We start from the raw sequence: 21,308 nt of genomic DNA on the forward strand, positions 1-21,308 counted from the left end.
TTATTAATGAATAAATAGGATAAAAAAATAATCTGTAAGCTAGGAGGTCATCAAGGTTAAAGAAAGTACAGTAGAAGTGAGGAAGATGTGAGAGTCTACAGATTTTGTCCTATCAGAGCCTCCTCCCTCCACGTTCAGACATCTGTGATGGTGCCTTGTGGCGTCCATTTGCTCAGCTGCGTGTCTTCTGCTTTAATTAGCACAGATGCAGCTTCATCCTCATCAAGCAAACACACCAGACCCAGACACACTCATGCCATCAACAAATCTGTCCGTATTACATCAGATCCCCATAATGGCTATTAGAATGGTAAGATATTGGTATGCACAAACTTCCTATACTAACGGGCGAAAGTCTCTCTCACACACACAAACATTCATAATGGTGGTTTTTGAGGACTCTCCATATAGGCATATTTGAATGTAAAAGACCTCATTGAGTAGGGCTGCACGTCTGGAAGGTTTTGTGATTCAGGATTATATGACCAGCTAGTTAGTTAGTTAGGTAGTTAGCTTTTATTATTAAGATGTACCACTTTTGCATATTTCTTTTGTTTTTTTGGATGTTGCCAAGCCTCTCATGTTAAATGATAACATATGGAGTATGGACTGAACAAATATGGGAGACTTTTTTCCCTCACTGTCAGCTCAGAAAGTCTGGAATGATATACATTTTATTATTATTAGTTTACTTTTGTTTTGTCTTTTATTACTTTTGTGATATACTTTTAATGTGTGTACTGTATATGCGTAGATATGTGGAGTTTTTTTTTCCCTTCTCTTTTAATGCCATGGTTGTGATTGGAAGAGGGGTAATGTAATTTTAAATTGTAAAAAGTTCAACTTAATATTTTTAATCAGTTTGATTGATTCAAGTTGAGACGATTAGAAAAGTTCATATGATTCAACTAAAACAATTTTTTTTTTTTACAGTGTAAAATCATACTAAAATAAATAGGTAATAGAACTTATTAAATATGTCAAGGGTCAAACATTTAGACTATAAAACATCAAGAATACGTTCATATACGTTCAGCAAAGAGAAGACATTTATGTGGTCAGATGTTATTTTTTAACATTTAAACTCTTAATTACTTATTATAACATCTCAAAAGTTATTTTTGTGGAACAAACATATCAGAAAAAAGCACAAAAAAGTGACCAAACAGAAGAAATCATATTGGTCAATAGGGGTGTGTATATATATATATATATATATATATATATATATATATATATATATATATATATATATATATATATATATATATATATATATATATAAATATATGTAAATATGTGAATATATAGTTATATATAGATGTAAATATAGATATATATATATAGACAGACAGACAGATAGACAGACAGATAGACAGATAGACAGATAGATAGATAGATAGATAGATAGATAGATAGACAGATAGATAGACAGATAGATAGACAGATAGATAGACAGATAGATAGATAGATAGATAGATAGATAGATAGATAGATAGATAGATAGATAGATAGATAGATAGATAGATAGATAGATAGATAGATAGATAGATAGATAGATAGATAGATAGATAGATAGATAGATAGATAGATACATACATACATACATACATACATACATACATACATACATACATAGATACATACATACATACAGATATATATATATATATATATATATATATATATATATATATATATATATATATATATATATATATATATATATATATATATATATATATATATATATATATATATATATATAGAGAGAGAGAGAGAGAGAGAGAGAGAGAGAGAGAGAGAGAGAGAGAGAGAGAGAGAGAGAGAGAGAGAGAGAGAGAGGGGATTGGATTGGAGTAGACAGGTTTGCTGAAGTCTACAAAAGATCAACACAGTGACAACAGAAGGAGCAGTGACGTCTACACCACAGGAGAGAGAGAGAAATCACAGAGAAAACACAAACACAAGCCATTCCAACCTCATTTCTTCCTTGATTCGATACAAAAACCAGAAGATTTTATACTGATCTTTTTCAGTATTGCTGTTTTTTTCTGTTGGGAAGAGGTCAAACGTAACATTTTTACTGTTAATGTGGTGTATTTGACGCTTTTGTAGACGCAACACTGTTAAATTTGCATTTAGTGAGGGATTTGGAATCATATACGTTTAGGAGAGAGGAGACTTTGCTGTGGTCCAATGTTTATTTATATTTATTACAAAATTTATCAAAAGTTATTTTTGTGGAATTGTTTTTACAAACCAGATCAGAAAAAATAAAGTGACCAAGCAATATGAGGCAACCAGTCATAGAAAATAGCAGTAGAAATCGTATTGTTTGATACGAGTGTACAATATTGACAAATATATCTTTTTTTTCTAAGAGAATCATTGACATTTAGTGAGTGCTTTTGTGCTGGATTAGGTTTGGCATGGATAAATAAATATGGCATTAAAAGCAGCAATATTGAAACCACAGATTGTAAATACTCATTTTCATTTTGAACAGTTTTATATAAAGTTTTAATCAACAAATGCATCCTTTGGGAGAGTAAATATCAATAAAAAAACATTTTTTTATATTACAAATTCGTGACTGAACAAAACATTAGTGTTGCAAATGTTCTGCTCCAGCTTAGTCTAGAACTATTTTCATTGGCGAAACAGCAAAAACAAAAACAGTATATAAATAAAAACAGTAATAGTGTCTAAATCACTCACTTCTTCATTAATGTTGCATTAAATCAATTCCACATTTGTAATCAGGGTCACACAATGATATTTTGTGCTCTTTCCAAAAGACTCCATCACAGTCAATGCTTTTGTACTTTGCTTTTTCAATATCTTTTTGACATTTTTAAGGGCTTTTTAAGTTGTTGACAGTAGAAAGCTAAGGAGGAAACAAACATAGAAAGTGAACGGAAAATGATGTTGCTCAATTTGATGAAAAGGAAGTGGCTCTTATCAGTTAAAGGGACAAAGATGACTTTTTGAAGAAGTCTTTTTTTCACACTGGACTTAGTTTCCAAAATCAACCCCCAATTGTGCACTCACAAGATTTTCAATGGCAAACGGTTAATTGAAAATAGTGGGGAAAAGGCTGCCTGGTTGTGTTGTGAAGATGGCAGTTGAATTAATAGATTCTCTGAAAGACACTGTGCTTCGAGCCCATTTGTAGTTTGGAAAACTATTAGCTAAGGTTAACTTAGGTAAAATTTTCTTTCATATCCCCTGAGACAGTGAATTATTATAATTTAAACATTTATTTTTCCTGCAACACTGACATGAGAAAGAGATTTAAATGGAATTTGCATACATTTGAATCTCATTTGGTTTGGGTCAAAAAGTTTTTTTTTTTCACTTTCCAATATTAAAAAAAACAAAAATAAATGAATAAATATAAACAAATCAATAAATAAACAAATAGAATAAAAACAAAAGTATAGAACTTACAAATTTAATAAAAACATTTTTTTTCTTTATAAAATATAACATTAAACTTTTAATAATTAGAATAAAATAAATAAATAAACAAAATAGAATAAAAATAAAATGCAAACATTTGATTAAATTAAAATATTGAATATTAAATTATTTAATAAAAAATGTATTACTTCTTTAATTTGAACTTTTTTAAAATTAAACTTTCTAATAATTAAAATCAAAATAAATAAATAATCAAAATAGAATTAAAATAAAATACAAAAATGTATTTAAATACAATATTAAATATTAAAATGTAATCAATTAAAAAAATGAAATAAAAACGTATTTAATAATAAATAAATCGATTATAACAGTTTCCACAAAATCAAATTGGACATATTGCAGCAATTTCCCAAGACTTGTTCTTCTTTAGAATAATTATATTTTAAAATCCATTTACATTTCATATTACAAATGTTCTGCAACTTAATAAAACAAAAGTGGTCTTCATTATCCTAAAATTCTTTAAAAAACCTTTTTACAAATCATACTTTCCTTTAAACTTTTGACCAATCATGTAAGCTACAAATAATACTACTAAATGTCCACAGAAAATTTCGAAGATATACAAAACTGCAAATCACAAATCAAAACTTAATGAGTGATTTTGCCTCTTTATCTTGAACTAAATTAAGTGATTCTAACTCAGAAAAAAGGGAAGGAAATAAACTAGCCTGTTAAGCTGTAAAAACAAATATAAGTCCATTACGCAATAGAGTGGGGCAGAGCAGATAAGGCCTTATTTATCTAAGTGGTGTATACACGTTCTGGCCAAGCACCTTCACTTTAAAGTTGAAGTTCAACTCTTGGAAATTTGTGACTAGGTGTCAATTGTTAAGCTTTCTAAGAATTAAAGTGGTTTGGTATCAAAGGTTACCTGCCCCTGCTGGGTCTCTAACAAGTCACAACTCTGAAAAGGACAACAGATACTAAATAAAATACTAGCTTAAAATTAGAAAGTCATAGAAACGTCAAAGAGAAAGTCAAAGTTACCTTAATTTTAGATTGGAAAATTTGAAAAACATAAAAGTAGTGGAATTAGTAAAATAAAAACAAAAAATAATTCTTTCAGATTTTTCATAGAGTTTAATGGCAAGCCTTGTCTGCTAATTTACAAGCTGTAAATGCAAGCTATCGCTTTCGACTTCACCCTTCACATTATTTATTAGCTAGCTAATCAACAGCCATGGACAAATTACACTGCTCAGCATATCAGGGGCAATAAATGTAAACTGATATTGGTGATGATCGCCTAATAAATGCATGAATGAAAATGCAGTTTACCATGCTTGCTGTAAAACATTTGCAGTATATACAGTAACTAATAAAGTTTGCAGTAACTAATAAGTTATGGTAACTGATAACTTTAACTTTTCTGATTTTGATTGTAATGCAATAATGTGCACCTTTTGTAAAGTTGCTTTGAAACAATATTTATTATATGTTATATATTTAATACTTTATATAAAAGACTTTTTTGTGATGACAGCTTAAAGGTGCAGTAGGTGATCTGCCAAAATGCTAACCGCTTAGCATATTATCTTTGGACGGCAGGGATGGACTGTGATTCAAAGCCTGGCCTACTGAAATCGCGAACGTGCGCACCGCGTCACAACAGAAAACCTACTAGTTCATGTCACTCGCCAGTTACTTAGTGTTTGGCCGGCGGCTTGCAGGAATTACATTTATTACTAAGCCACACTTACAGTACATGCTATTTCAGAGTATTATGGTAAACAGTATAGGAAGGCTGAAATTGTTCAAAAATGAAGCAATGTGAATATAAAAGTAACTTCAGCTCAGTAAAGTAGGTTAGGCGGAATAGCGCTTTTTACTGATGTTTTGTTGTTAAACTGAAAATCTTCATTATTGATGCTGTCAAAGGTCCCAGACTACAGTAGCTGAACAATGCATCTGTGCATATTAGCCATTCATAACACAACACAATCTAACATAAGCTTAGCATGACTAACATAGTTTTAAAACAGAACATTATCAGTCTAACAGTAATATTTCAGCTGTGGTGTTGTCATTCTTCCTCCAGCTTGCAAAAGTAATTCCAATATTGATTCAGGATTTTCAAAAGTTTCAATTCAGCATTTGATTTCACAGCATCTGTGATTGTCTCGTGAACGTGCGGCGCTCACGCAGACGGGCATGCGCGAATGGCGGATCTGCGTGAACAGATGCGCAGAATCCAAATCTACATTTGCTGACAGACAGTTTGAGCTATTTTTTTGGAATAATGGGAGATGTCGGCCTGACAATATTTAATTGGATGAACATTTTTATTTTTATGCCTTACCCAGAATATAAAAATTACATAAACACATTTAGATAATTTATTGTAATCATTACTATTGAACTGTGAAGAGACTTTCAACCAGCACAACAAAACATGTTTCTGAAGACAATCACCTACTGCACCTTTAAAGACGCCTCTCATATGGAGAATGAAGTCACATGTGTTGCTCACGTGCGAGTTTTTCACAGACTTTAACAGTGTAAAAATCTTGATGGTTCTGTGGGTCTCAAATTTGAATTTTATTTTGTAGGTTCTATTGGATTCAAGTCAGGTGATTGGTTGGGCCATTCTACAGCTTGATTTTCTTTCTCTGAATGAATTTGAGAGTTTACTTGGCTGCGTTTTAGATCATTGTGTCATTTATTTCATTAAACAACTATTAGTAAACTAATTTGTTCTCTTTGCGTATATAGATTTCTCTGGTTCCTATCGACATCTGGGGAAAATTTCTCCTTTAGAAAGAAGTTTTCTGAGAAAAATAGTAACGTGTTCAATACTAATTTCCACGCTGTATTATAAAATGTATAGTATTTATTGTATCATTTTGTTTTTTAATTTTATTCCCCTTTTTTAAAATCTGCTTTTAAATACCTGTGGAATATTGCAAGAAATTAAAGTTGTATTTTTTTAATTGAAACATACTATTGAACAAGAAATTACTCATTTCAGTCTTCCTACTTCAAAATAGCAAGTTTAATATTTGAAAAATTCAATAATATCTCAGTTCAACTTTTCAAAAAGGAAACCTTCAATTATTTTCAGCATACATCAAGTAGCATTTTTGTTGTACCATCTTATCCTAAAATTTGTTTTAATTGGTAAATATATATGAATAATTAACCATTTAAATATACAAATCATTTAAAACATACTACTGAAATTACATAAGCCAACACCAATATTAACGAAATTTCATGATTCCTAAAATCAACTAATGCAGTGGTTCTCAAACTGTGGTACGCGTACCACTAGTGGTACGCGGGCTTCCTCCTAGTGGTACGCGGAGGAACCGCTGAATAATGAAAGAAACAATTAACACTTTTAATCCTTTAATGCGTAATATAACATTGATGTGATCAGCATTGGCTGTTTTGTGAAGCGTACGATCACAACGCTGTGCTTAGAATGTTTATTTTAGTGCAATGTGTCATAAGCTGTTATAAATCATTTCCCGAAGTTTAAGAATTGATTCTGAAGCGTGATTTGACCGACATGAAAAGTGGCCAATCACAGTCGACCTTGTCTAGTTGCGTGAAACGTAAGGGCGGGACAAATACTTTCTGTGTTGCAGAGACAGAAAAAACAACTTAAAAACAAATGTTTTGTTGGATTAATGCTTCTCGGATGTTTTCACTATAGAGATGTCTAGCAGAGTAATTAAACGGCGGACATATTTCCTGCCTTTTTGATGATCTACATACACGTTTCGCTCTCCGACAGCCAGTCGACTCGCCTCTGACCTGTCACTCCTCTAAATACATTCTGAATGGCGGCGCGGGAATGGAGGTATTGCGCAATAACTCATTTCTGCAAATGTGGCGAGTGCTTTATTTTAACACGAGAGCGCATTCATGTACGCAAATCGCTAAAACAGATATGCGAGCTCTTAAATATGCTTTTTTTCAAATGAACTGCAAGTGCTCTCGTGTGTGCTCAGATTGAATACAATCGCGATCTCCCCACTATTAAAGTAGACATTATTTATCTTTGCTCCTTGACTAAATTTAGTCAAAAGTATTCACGTTATTAAGTATTTAGAAATAGATTGATACATGATCGATGACAATGCTAATGGTCTTCTTATTTGGCTGTGTTGTGAAGTGAAACTTACTTTTAGCAAAGGTGTATTTTTTATTTTTTTTCTTTACGACAAAATAATTATGCTGGAAATGTTTTTGGATGAGGTATTTGTGTGATTTATACATTAAGCTGTATTCTGATCTGTCTTAAAGCATTACAGGTCAAAGCAATCCGTTGTTACTTACTGTTTATTTATCAAAATTAACAATAAGGCTCTTAAAGCACTGCTTTGATTAATGTAGTGTTTTCATTTCAAATACCTCAAGTAAAATAAAGTCATTTGTTTTATTAATTTTTTTTTTACTGACAGTGTACTTGTATTTTTTTTAAAGTTTCTATTTTAGATTAGGTTAAATGTAAAATAAAATCTACATGTGATGTACAGCTTTTTAAGAAACAAATTTGCCATATTGTAAAGAAAAATAGTGTAAAATATGTAAATAAAGGGCTAAATTAAATCTTTTTACCATATACTTCCATTAAACCTTTCAAAGCTTGTAAATATCGTTTAAAAAAATGGGCAAAAAGTGTCTCTTTGGCCTTAAAGATTATTTGGTAGTTTTACCAGTGCTATTGAAAAAGATTAATTGTCATGAAAGGAAAAATCGACCATACTTTCTTTGTTAGTGCAATTTTCTGTACATGTAGCTTTGGGATTTAAGCAATTAAACCATTCAATCAGGTTTCCACGTAAAAAAAAGTTATTTCATAATGAAAATCAGATTTTTTTTTTTTTTCAAAAGTAACCAACTAGTACTTTTTAAAAGAGTACTTTGTACTTTTACCTAATATTAGTATTATTTACTAAAATTTGTGTTATTTTAGCAGTGTAATAGTATTTTTACTTGAGTACAAAAAAAGATTTCACAAGCATTTAGTGCAGGTTTATTATATTATTAATATATGATTAATAAATATTATTTTTATGTTTTTCATTTGTATCTGTTCCTATGCAATGTTTTATGGGTTGCTGAGAATACTTTTCAGGTCTTCAATACATGTCAGTCTTGAAAAAAAAAAATAGGTGCTGGAATTGATTTTCATTAGGCTGTGCCTGTATGAACCCTGTCATATGTACATTTAACATATATTTCAAGATTTGTCTGAAAGTGTAGGAATGTGACATATAGCCTATATTTATAAGGTAAAAGCAACATTTTGATGAATAGGCTACAATGAATACTTTAGATTTAAGTACAGCAGTTTTTTTTTTACTTTTTAAGAACAACGCCATTTTTAAATGAACTTTTAAAAGCACATTTTAACAAAAACTTTTTTTTTTTTAATCTGCAAGCACAGTTAATATTCAGACTATTTCAAATGTTTAAAGTGACTGATAATAATACATATTCTTAATAATAGGAATTAATCTGCATCGTTTTTAAACTGTGCACACCTGTAGCTGCTTAATTAGGCCTATGACGCCATTTTTAATACTGGTTAAAAAATAGCGTCGTAAGGTGGTACTTGGAGAGACGAATTTTTTCTAAGGTGGTACTTGGTGAAAAAAGTTTGAGAACCACTGAACTAATGAGTAAGTTGGATTAACACCATTTATTTTTAATTAATTTTAAATTATTCCTTTAACAGATGCATTCATAAAACGACGTAGTTCAAAATCTTACTGTATTGATTTATCAAATAAAGGAACAAAATAAGATTTGTACATCTCCTTAAAAGATATAAAAACTCCTAGATTAATAAAATCTAAAGGTGACCACTTTAAAGAAAAACAGGGCACCGTATTAGGTTTGGAAATAAGAGTACCTAACGGCATAGATTCAGATTTTGTTAATTTATTTTATAACCAGAAAAGGTTAAAAGCGGTTAATTAAATCAATTAAAAGGAAGAGATTTAAAAGGTTTAGATTTTAAAAAACTGCAATACATCCAGGGCTTGACATTAACCTTTTTGATCACCAGCCACTGTGGCTAGTGGTTTTCCAACGCTACTAGCATTGCAATTAAATTTATTTCACATGACTTTTTCAGACTCAACACTAAGGATTTACCAATTTTCTCTCTAGCCACACTAAACCAATCATTTCCTTGCCACAAATTTTAAATAATATGTAAAAACAAGCAAAATATAGCTGTATAGATTCACTTTTTACTCAACAAAAATGTTTAAAAAAAAAAAAAAAAAACATTTAACAAAAATTATTCTCATGCATCTAAAACTATACACAGTAGTCTATCCAGGCTAATGGTCCCGAATCACCTGTTAACTATATATAAATTAGAGAGTTAGTATCCTATTAAAGCAATGTTATTGTAAAGGACTATAATTAAACCATAATTTAAAAAATAAATGTGAGCAAAAGAAAACACGTGAAAAACATTCCATGTGTGAAAATGAAAGGATGATTAAGCGCACGGTTAACTTTAGACATATTAATAATCTGTTCAAAGAATGATTAAAGCGAAAGCGGCAACCGCTGCTGCTTACAAAAAGTCTCAAGCTCTTGAAAGCAGCAGGATTGTGGGTGCACGAGCATCACTTTTTTCCAGTCTGTTTCAAAGAGAACAGATCAAACCACTTGCGTTTTCAGGCAAGGTTATTCAAGGAAATGTGAAACGGGAGCTTTCAAGCATTCCCGAGCATCACATCAGTTGTGCGCGTAACACTAAAGCCCTAGTCAGTGAGTGAGGATCGCCGGTGTCTTACTGTGCGCATGATCATCCTCCCATTTAGTATTCACCTGCTTTCTTTTGCTCACGCAAATGCTTATCAGTCATGCTGCTTCTTGATTCTAAGATCACAGTATCCTGCATATTGACAACAGTGATAAACTAAAATTCTACTTTAGTGACGAGCCAGCACTGGCAATTTAAAAATTATTTTCAACCAGCCAAAGTTTCTAGTGAGAGTGGCTCTCTAACCTGCCACAGCTGAAATCTAACTGCATTTGGCGGGTTAGGCGGGTGTTATTGTCAAGCCTTGAATACATAATCTGCATATAACACAATCTTACGATGTTTACGTCCTTTCTGTAAACCTGAAATGGATGTTTCTGATCTGATTGCTTCAGCTAGAGCCTCTATAGCCATCGCAAACAAAAGCAGAGACAGCCGGGAACCCTGCCTGGTAACCCTATGCATGGGAAAATATTTCGTCAATACAGCAGAGCATGGGTTGGAATACAGCACTTTGATCCACTGCAGAAAATTTTCACCCATGTCAAATTTCTCCAAAAAAAAAAAAAAAAGACAGGACCATCAATACGATCAAACACCTTCTCTGCATCTTAAATGATGTTGTTAGTAATGTATGCACTCTCTGACCTCTGACTTTAGGATCTGACAACTTCAAAGTTAAACAAATAGAACTTGCAGCATTGCACAAATCAGATCAGCCAAGCATTTTTCCTTTGTGCTCCTTTCCAGGCAAACAGATCATTTGTTTGGATAAGTCTATTGTCTAAATTGAGAGAAAGCCTCACAGAGTGCAGCTCGGTTGGTGTGGCATTTAACTAAAAGAGGAAACACACACACACACACACACACACACACACACACACACAAATATCCAAGTGGTTCCAACATTTGCATTTGCTAATGAATGACTGAACAGACTGAACAGGTGTGGTGCTGCGCAGTGTCTCCGGAAAAGCCTCATTCAGTTCTTCCTTACCTGGCACCAATGATGTCCTTCTTCGCAAGATCAATGCCAGCAATGACCTTGACGCGAAGAATACGAGATTCGTTCTGCAAAACAACACACACAGAACAAGACCATCATGAATAAATCAATACTTTTCATCTCAAAGTCTACTTTTAAAGATCTGTTTTCAGATCTATCATGTAGTGTGCAATGTAACAGATTCTTTTACGTGAAAAAGTGCACATAGAAATGAAATTGTCATCAAAAAATAAATAAATAAATAAATAAATCATGTACCTCACTCAGGACATGCGTTGAATCAGGGGTGTCAAAGTCAATTCCTGGAGGGCCAAAGCTCTGCACAGTTTTGCTTCAACCCTAAAGATCCAAAAGAATCTTGAAAACCTTGATTAGTTGGATCAGCTGTGTTTAATTAGGGTTGGAGCAAAACTGTGAAGAGCTGTAACCCTCCAGGAATTGACTTTGACAGCTATGTGTTAGAGCTTCCCCTATCATAATACACTTAAAACAAGGATGTTGGAATGAACAAGGATGAGAACAAGGATGAGTTGTAAAACTCGTCAATGGAAGAGAATTGAAAACTCGTCAATGGAAGAGTTGTAAAACTCGTCAATGGCAGAGAAGCATTTTCTCTTATCAGTGGCAGAGAAAAGAGTTAAGCGGAATAATTTATTGATTTGATGCACATCATACAAGGCTACCAGTCATACATGTACAGCAAAAATAACGTCCTTCAATTCGGTGATGTGCAGAGGCTGTTATCCTTGAACCAATCTCCATCATTGTAAGCTGCTTGCTTTTCTGTATGTTCCATCACTCCGTTTGTTATAAGTTTGCTCCCACTTTCTTTTGTAGTCTAAAGCATGTCAAATGTAAAAAAGGCCCAATTCATGCTGTGTCATTCACTCGATTTGCACCACAGGATGTCTAGTCGTATCTTTGCATTGACTTCACATATAAATCTCTCTTGGCACTTCATCAGCATTTGCTTACTGCACAGGCTGCAAAACAATTTTCACCCACTTTCATGTAATGTCAGGATTGTAGGGGGCACTAGGGCAGGTGAGACATTATTTTTCAAGAGACACTCAAATACATCACATGTGCTGCATATACAATGTCTACAAATGGTTAATTGCAAACTGAAATAAATATTATTTAATTATATGGTTTGGAATCTGATGTTTTATGAGATTTACAGTATATATTTTGCGATTATTCAGCATTTAAATAAAGAAATTTGCAGGATCGCAAAAAATTGAGACTTTTTGATCGTTTTACATACTTTCCAAAGGTTGTGAACTTCAGATTGATATTATAAAACTAGTGGTGGTTTGGAGAGTAATTCCATCATTCTGAGTTCATAATAGTCCAAAAGTTGATGATAGTAGATAAACATGGCAGGTTGTTCATGTTTTAGGTTGGTGAAAGAATCATTCACTCCTTCGTTTATCGGCTTCTCTTTTGTTTTGTCGCGCTTCACTCTGGCGTTTGTCTGTTTATGAAAGGTTCGGATGTCAGCAGCACTTCAAAAGACCTACGCATATAATTAAAATCAGCTCAAGAAGTTTGTTCTTTTAAATATAGACACGCACACACAAGCCATCGCAAGCTCCCTGGAGAAAGTGAAACTGCTCACAACTTTAGACAGCCTCATAAAACAACAACAGGACATGACAGATTTTGTTCTTCTTTGCTTTGTGGCTGTTCAAGACAACAACAAGGTTTGTCTGAGCACAGGTCAACCATGGCTTGTTATTATGTGCATATAGCATCACGATGTATTGTCTCGGCTGTGTATTTTAAAATGTCGGTTTCTTTGTTTTCATTCTCTGCTTGTGTATGCACGAGTGACGTTTCTCTGTAAACCAATAGCGTTCAGCTGCACGTCTTGCTCCGCCATTTGCTACTATGTTGTTGTGCTAGGTACCCTTTGCAAAGGGTGCCCAAAAAGTGGAACGGCAAGGTTCGCTTTTAGATACCTTTTGACAGTGGAATTGGACATAAAATCATACCGAAATGTACAGCAGGAACAAAATTAAAAATATTTAAAATGTTATAAGAGGGGCACATTAGTATGGGTTTAAACAGAAAAATCAACCTTATTTCACCTCACTTCTCGTCCACGAGAGAATGAAAAAGTAGCATCTTATAGAAATTAGGAAGTAGTGCCAGCCAAGAAAGCTTTTGTGCTTATTGATGGATGCTGAGACGAAACAGTTTTAATGCTAAAGTGTCCGTGAGAAATGAATCCTTCTGGGAGCTCTAAACGAAGGCCTTTAGATCCACCGCACTGCTGTTTTGCACAGTTTATTGTCTTATGAATGATAAAAGGTGAGCTAAACTTCTTAGTTTGGCCTTCAAAAGCTCTCCAGCAGTTGATACGACCACCATTTCACGACTCCCACTTTGCATAAGTGCATCCCGCCCCCAGCATCACCTCGGCCGGCATTGAATAGCTATTCATGCAGCTCACGATTACACAATGAGCATCTTATTCGCCCTCTCGGCTTTTGAAGCTCACCAGCCCAGAAATGACGCACTATAGAGAGTAAGAAAGGCCCTCTTCTCCCGCTTTACCCACTTTCTGCTCTCTATTTGATTGAAATTCCCTTTCTATTTATGTCAGACGGCCTGCATTACCACAAGACATGCATCATTAGTGAGGTCGAGGCAAACAACAACAACCACTGTGACAGTTTGTATTTATTATGCCTGGCATTTATGACCTAATTATTACAAAACACATACAGTTTGGATGAGATGGGAGAAGATGTTTTATTTTTGGTACTCGACTGGGCAATATGACAAAAATCTCATATCCTGATAACTGTGCAAAAGTCTTTGGCACCCAGTTAAGTTTGTTGTTTTAGTAAGGAGATAATGGCATGATATATTCTCGTTCTCTTTATTAAAATAAAACCAGAAAATACAGCTTCTAGCAAGATTATTCGGGTCTAACTGTTTAAGACATATGAAAGAAGCTAGAGAATTATACTGAGTTTCTGTGTTGGATTGATCTTCATTGCTGCCAGAGCAATCAACACACTTTTAATTCTAATCTTTTAATTCTAAAAGTAATTATGTTCTAATTCTGAACAATGTGTACATATTTCCCATATTTTCTGTTTGTATTTTAAAGGTATAGTTTACCAAAATGCAATAACACTGCACTTGCTCCATACCTTTAAGACCAGAGATGCCCAAACTAGGGCCCGCAGGCCAAAGTTGGCCCATGGTAACCTTTGATTTTGCCTGCCAACCAATCAGAAAAGAGATGGACAAATGATGGGGAAGGTTGGGGCGAATCCCTCAAACAGAGATGTTCATTTCTAATTTGACATAACCCTTTCTTTGTTTGTTTTATTACTGAGCTACAAAAAAAATTAAAATGCAAATCTGAAATGAAATATTTCAACTAAATGTGCATTAATCAGCTTTTTAAAGGGTCATGAAACCCTAAAACACTTTTTTTAAGATGTTGACCGATACATAAGTGTGGCATGTTGCTAAAAACACCATTGAGTGAATTCTTTTGGTTTTGTAAAAAAAAAAAAAAAAAAAAAAAGAACATCCAATTTCATTTTGTTATAAATGAGACTCTTTATGGTTTGATTGTATAAAGTTATAAAGTACATTATAATATATAGTGCATTATAATATATTATATATATATATATATATATATATATATATATACACACACACACACACACACACACACATTATATATGATAGATTTAAAGTACTTGTTCTATGTATTTTTTTTAATATTATAAAATTAGGAAGTTACCATACAATGTAATACAGTTTGGTATATTTATACTTAGAAAAGGTTTGGGCACCCCTGTTTTAGACAGATAGATTTGCGCTAAAGCCTTAGCCTCCCTAACCTGGTGGTGTCTTTTACAAAGTACTGTATATTTCATGATAAAAGTACTATTTCTATAACATCAATCAATATATTGACCACATGTAACATATCCAGCATTTAAACATATTTCTCACTTTATTTAAAACTACAGAGCAAATTTTAGATTACAAAAGTAGAAATATAAAATAAACATTATTAAAATATAAAACACTTTTCAAAAACTTCCAACATAAACAAAATATATATACAAAAATAGTGCTAAATAAAATGCTGTACTTACAACTCTCACAATGCTGTTATTCAGGTTTTTGTCTGCATTCTCATAATGGCATTAAAAAAAAACACTCATTTAAATTAAGAAAAAGTATTCCTATAAACAATGTACATTTTTAAGAGATCACAAATTAAATAGAGCATGATATGAAACTTTTTTTTGTCCTTACAATATACAGTACAGCTTGTCATGTTGCACAGCCCTATCTGGAACTACAGGAACTAGGGTGTTTATCTAGAAACTGTGAATAAATCTCACTCCCCTTGCCTTAAGTGCCCTACGAACTGAAACGACAAGCTGTGGTTTTTAGCATCCCTGTTAACGCACCCAGCTCCCATACCAGAGATGCCAGTTTCAATTTTGCTCAGAGCGGGGCAAGTAGAACCGGAGGGTTTACAATGGTGCTGGGTGGAACCAAATACAGTTTGGATAAGATATGAGGTTTTAATAGAATCTGAGGTTTTAAACACTATAGACTCACTTAGAACTTCAAAGGCAAAAAAAAAATGCTTATGAATTAGATTCTGTGTTTTTAAAAACATACAGGGATATAGCTGTCCCTATCACCCATCTAATAAATCTTTCAATTACACAAGGTATATACCCAGATGCTTGGAAATTAGCCATAGTGACACCAATTTTTAAAGTTGGTGAGCAACCAAATTCAGAAAACTATAGGCCGATTAGTATATTGCCTACAGTTGCCAAAGTAGCAGAGAAATAAGTAGCACTGCAATTGATTGCTGACTTGAATGTAGGACATACCACTTTACATCCAATGCAGCTTGGATTTAGAACTTGTCTAATAAATAAAAGTAAAATATTTATGAGTGTTTACATTATCCTACCGGTTGGCCCAAACTGATCAATCTGTGCTTTTAATATCAAATGCTAATACTAGACTTCTCTAAGGAAAACTGCTATTTGCCATCAAGGGAATTTTTCAACCATTTCAGAACTTTTATATGGGTTAGTAATAGTAATTATATATTTTTAAAGCATTTCAGCATAATAGTATGGCTCAAGGAGATAAACCGCATTTGTCTGTGAAGTTAGCTCTGTATTTAACTGTAAATATTCAGTTGGAGCAGCGTTTACTACCATACAGTCAAAGAGCCATACAATTCACTACGCAAAATATTGCATGCAATATTATCATGCTATCAACAAATTGCAAAATATCATTCTGCGATCTTGACAGTGATTTCCATAGCTTGTCAGAGAACTGCGGCTCTTTGTAGTAAATGTTGCTGATGTATTTCATATTAGCATTCTATGCTGTGACAAAGGCATTGCATTAATACACTTTCTTATTGGGACAATTAAAATAAGAGCTTAGAAAGACCATAGTGTCGTGGTGTAGTGTTTATTAATCTTGCTGAATCAATGAAAGCAGTTGAATCTTCTGTTTATTTTACAAACACTATAAGGATTTCCAATATAGTGCAATTTCCTGGGTTTCTTCATGTGCATGTTTGGTTGTTCTGTGCAACTAGCAAGAGAGTGCGCCCTCTAGCCTTTGGACGAGATTTACTGCTAATTATGTCACCGTACTTTTGTCACATGATGTGCAACACAATTACAGCTTTTGTTAAATCGCAAATGTCATTTTCGTGTCAATTTCTTGTTCAACCCTACACTAAAAAAAAGAAACAAAGTGGTTGCAAACACTTTATATTTGCTAAATTACAAAGGTTATTTTGTTTGTTTAAATGTAACCCATATAAATGGTTTGCAACCACTTAATTTTTTTTAGTAAATCCAATGAATATTTTGTGTCCATTATTGGTTAATTTATGACTGAAAAAAAAACCTTAAAACAATAACATATATAAAATATTTAAAAACGCAATTTTAACGCAAATTTATAATCAGCCAATCACATGGCAGCATCTCAATGCATTTAGGCATGTAGACATGGCCAAGACGATCTACTGCAGTTCAAACAGAGCATCAGAATGGGGAAGAAAGGTGATTTAAGTGACTTTGAACGTTGCATGATTGTTGGTGCAAGACAAGCAGGTCTAAGTATTTCAGAAACTGCTGATCTACTGTGATTTTCACGCACAACCATCTCTAGTGTTTACAGAGAATGATCCAAAAAAGGAACTGGAACTGAAGATTCGCATCATGGATGTGCAGACGACAAATCTGCAGCAACTACATAATGCTGTCATGTCAATATGGACCATCATCTCTGAGGAATATTTCCAGTACCTTGCTGAATCTATACCACGAAGGATTGAGGCAGTTCTGAAGGCAAAAGGTGATCCAACCCGGTACTAGTAAGGTGTACCTAATAAAGTGGCCGGTAAGTGTATTATTTTATTTTTTTACCTGACTAAACTCAAACTTTAAACAATTTAAGGAAAGGTAGTTCAGACACATTAGTTTTTCATTTCATAAAACATCATTTTATTACCTTTGGAAAAAAGTGCACTGAACCATTAAATCTCAAAGTAAATTAAACGTTGTTTGTTTGCATTATAAATATACCAATCGGTTTTCAACATAAACCCCTGGGGCATCTCACATACTTTTGAAAGTCTTAGATGTCAAACTTGACGTTTGCCTTATAAAGGCAAAATAAAAGAAAATAAAGAGAAACTAGTGACGACTAGAACATAATAAGCTCTTCCCTCATCCTACACAACACGTACAGTATCAAATCCTTACCCTTAATCTCACCACCAAACTTGTTACATTACAACAAAGACTTGGCCGCTTTGTGCATTTGACATGCTTTAGACTGCAAAAAAAAATAAAAAATGGGATCAAATGTCTAACAAACGGAGTAATAAAACAGACAAAAAGCAAACAGCTTACAATGATGAGGATTGGTTCAAGATAACGGCTGCTAGACGTGACCAAATTGAAGGACATTATTTGTTCTTTACATGTATGGCTGGTAGGGCTGCACGATTCTGGCAAAAATGTGAATCACGATTATTTTTTTGTTTAAAATCAAGATCATGATTTTCTCATGATTCTGTAAATGTAAAATAAAGGGTAATATGATAAGCCTTTTCTATTGTTAATTCTCAAACATATAGTAAAGCAACACTAATAATATTAGGCCTGTGTGTAGGTCTACTGTTGCTTAAAAAGCTAAATTTTGTATAGTCATTAAGGTGGACTTGAACAGACCTTCAATATTTCCTGTTTGCTAATTCACAGTAAAATGATGACATCAGAATACAACTATTCATAATTACAAAGTAGATTCAATATGTTTAACACATGTGCTTGTCATCTGTTATTGATAACATTATTAAACCACTTTCACTGGTCAAATTTTGTCATTATCAGATTCCTTCTTGCATTATTTTCAACATTATACATAGACTAGAGTTGTTACACACAGTAAACATTTATGTTCATGCACACTTTGTGTTCGTCATGAAAGAAAAAACATATCAAATGTTTGTCGTAACCATAACTCTATAATGCGATGTGATCATTTAAATGATGAGCGCACAGGTTTCACTTTCACTTCTGAGTGCGGCTTATGGCTGCTGTCACTGTGAGAAAAAACACACACATGCAAATCAAACCTACCGCACAGCCCTCAAAACGATCGCTCTGTGCAACAAACTGAACGCTATTTACAACTTTATTACCTGTTATTCACAGCCTATGCAGGTTGTGTTTACTAAAGTAGGCATCATGCATGCACGTGCACGTGTGATTTCGCGGCCACGAATACATCATTACATGAAGACAGAAATGACATTTCTGGGTGAATTATATCTTATAAATACAGCATTTGACACTTGTAACGCCATTTGAAGGTGTCAATGTTGCTGTGAAGACTTGTGCGACTGCCTTGCTTCTCTCCTGACCTTAAAAATATAATTGGCTGAATCGTAGAAAAGCTGAATAAGATAGATCGAGTGTAGAGTCGAATCGAGATCGTGATCTTTTTTCGATTAATCATGCAGTCCTAATGGTCAACTCGATAAATGATTTCGCTGAACTCTTTCCCCGTAGTTTGACGAGAGAAACCGCTTCCCTGAATTTGACGAGTTTTACAGCAATCCGTGTTTTAGGTGCATTACGGTAAGAAAAGCCCTAACACATGTCCTGAGTGAGATAAATGATGCCAGATGCTCCGAGGAGTGAAATCTGAGAAAGAGAAAGTAAAATCGTGGATAAGTTATACAACCTTTTTTTGGCTTAATCCCTAATGTTTTAGATCTGTTTTGTGTTATCAATTGTGTTGTTTCATTGTGTTGGATTGCACACCTAACATACTGTAGTATGCTACCATATATATTAAAGAAGATATTATATGGGTTACGCATGAGCATTCTTTCCATTTTACAGTACGTTTCCATCTTATGACATCATATCCACTTTTTGGTTTGTCTTTGGTTCATGCTGGAATCATATTTCAAACCGCAACAGATTTCATCTGGAAGTGCAGACCTGCCAAGTGCTTTCATTTCACAATTAAATACTGAAAAAAACAAAAAACAATAACAAATCACTTATATTCCTTTCTTGCGAGTGGCTTCAGGAAGACAGCATCTGGCATGAAAGAACCGCAAATGCTTATATTTTCCACATTTCACAGTCAGACTTCTTTAATAAATCATAATTGACCAAAAGAACTCAGACAATTCAACAATAAAACCTTTCCCCACTGAGACTGGACTCAAACTTCAGCTGTCAGATAACATTCAGCACAGCAGGTCAGAGACGGAGCACTTGTTCCCCGCTTGTAATTACGATTATTTCCCTGCCTACCCCTTTTATCCTCTAATAATGGTGTTTCAAATAAATACTAGAGCACACAAAGCGAGACCCGGAGTTACAATTATGCCCTCCACGTTCCATAATTATGCACACTCAAAACACTTGAGGTGATTACTTGGTCAGGCAGTTGTGATTGGCGGGTTTGACCCATTAGCAGAAATGATAACTCACCTGTACAGCTGATTAAAGCCAGGCTGCTGTTTGGGGACTATAAGAGGACACAAGAAAGTATGGCTGCACAATTCTAAAAAAATCTAATTGCTAATTCTCTTATCAAAATTACGATTTAAAATGTGGTTCGCTACCATTTCATTAAAGAGCTACAGGTTTGATATGATATTTTTACCAGCATCATAGAAAGACCAAGAATAATCCCAAAGTATGCTATACTACGCTACTGTTTATTTAAAACCTCTTGAACAATGTTGCCATTTTTTTCCAATAAAGTTGTCAGTTGTCATTACAAATTAAGAAAATAACTACAGTATTTTAAGTTCAATTAAACGAATTATAGATAAAAACTTATATAAAAACAAAAGTATTTAAAACCCTTCCATTTACATTGTTACATTTTTTACATTGTTCAGGATAATCTGCTTACAAACTGTCTGAAATTTCAAAAACAATATGCTTGTAATATTTGATAGCACATCAAAATAAATTGCAGCTTTCGCGATTTGAAAATCAAATCCTTTTAAATTGCAATTTCGGTTTAGAAATGATTAATTTCTACAAGGGCCTACAAGAAAGACCTACAAGAAAGTGCTAACAACTACAAGAAAGTGCTAAAAACTTGCAATATCTATATAAAAAAATTTGTAATATTTTTATAATATTAACAAAGCATTATGGATCACTTTCGATGAATAAATCAATGCTCATTAGAAATATTAGGTAAGCAGTATGTTGGAGTAAATCTAGTGCTTGAACTAAGTATTGCAGTACAAATTATAATAAAAATTGTTGAGAATTTTTTTTCAACAAGCAACGATGATTTGATACACGCATGTTGCCAGATTGATGACAACAGTGTGAGCGAATGTGCCTGGTGATCAAGTCTTACACTGTAAGCTGTTCAGCTAATGTTAACATTTATAATATTTGTATCATTTGGTGATTAAAAATCCCCTAATGGGGGATATTTTATTTTATGCATGCATCTTCTTTATACTAGTTTAAAATAGTT

At 33.3% G+C, this 21,308-nt stretch overlaps 1 protein-coding gene across 24 annotated transcripts in view; it reads right to left on the bottom strand.

Moving 5' to 3' along the window:
* nedd4l (NEDD4 like E3 ubiquitin protein ligase) overlaps positions 1-21,308 on the bottom strand; it is a 166,227-nt gene that overhangs the window by 123,002 nt on the left and 21,917 nt on the right. For all 24 annotated transcript variants that reach the window (XM_073935866.1, XM_073935865.1, XM_073935858.1 and 21 more), the window contains exon 2: positions 11,226-11,299. In XM_073935866.1, the coding sequence (XP_073791967.1) occupies positions 11,226-11,299 (74 nt within the window). The remainder of the gene's footprint in view (positions 1-11,225; positions 11,300-21,308) is intronic.

The sequence above is a fragment of the Danio rerio genome, chromosome 21, assembly GCF_049306965.1.
Source record: "Danio rerio strain Tuebingen ecotype United States chromosome 21, GRCz12tu, whole genome shotgun sequence".
NCBI classification, from domain to species: domain Eukaryota; kingdom Metazoa; phylum Chordata; class Actinopteri; order Cypriniformes; family Danionidae; genus Danio; species Danio rerio.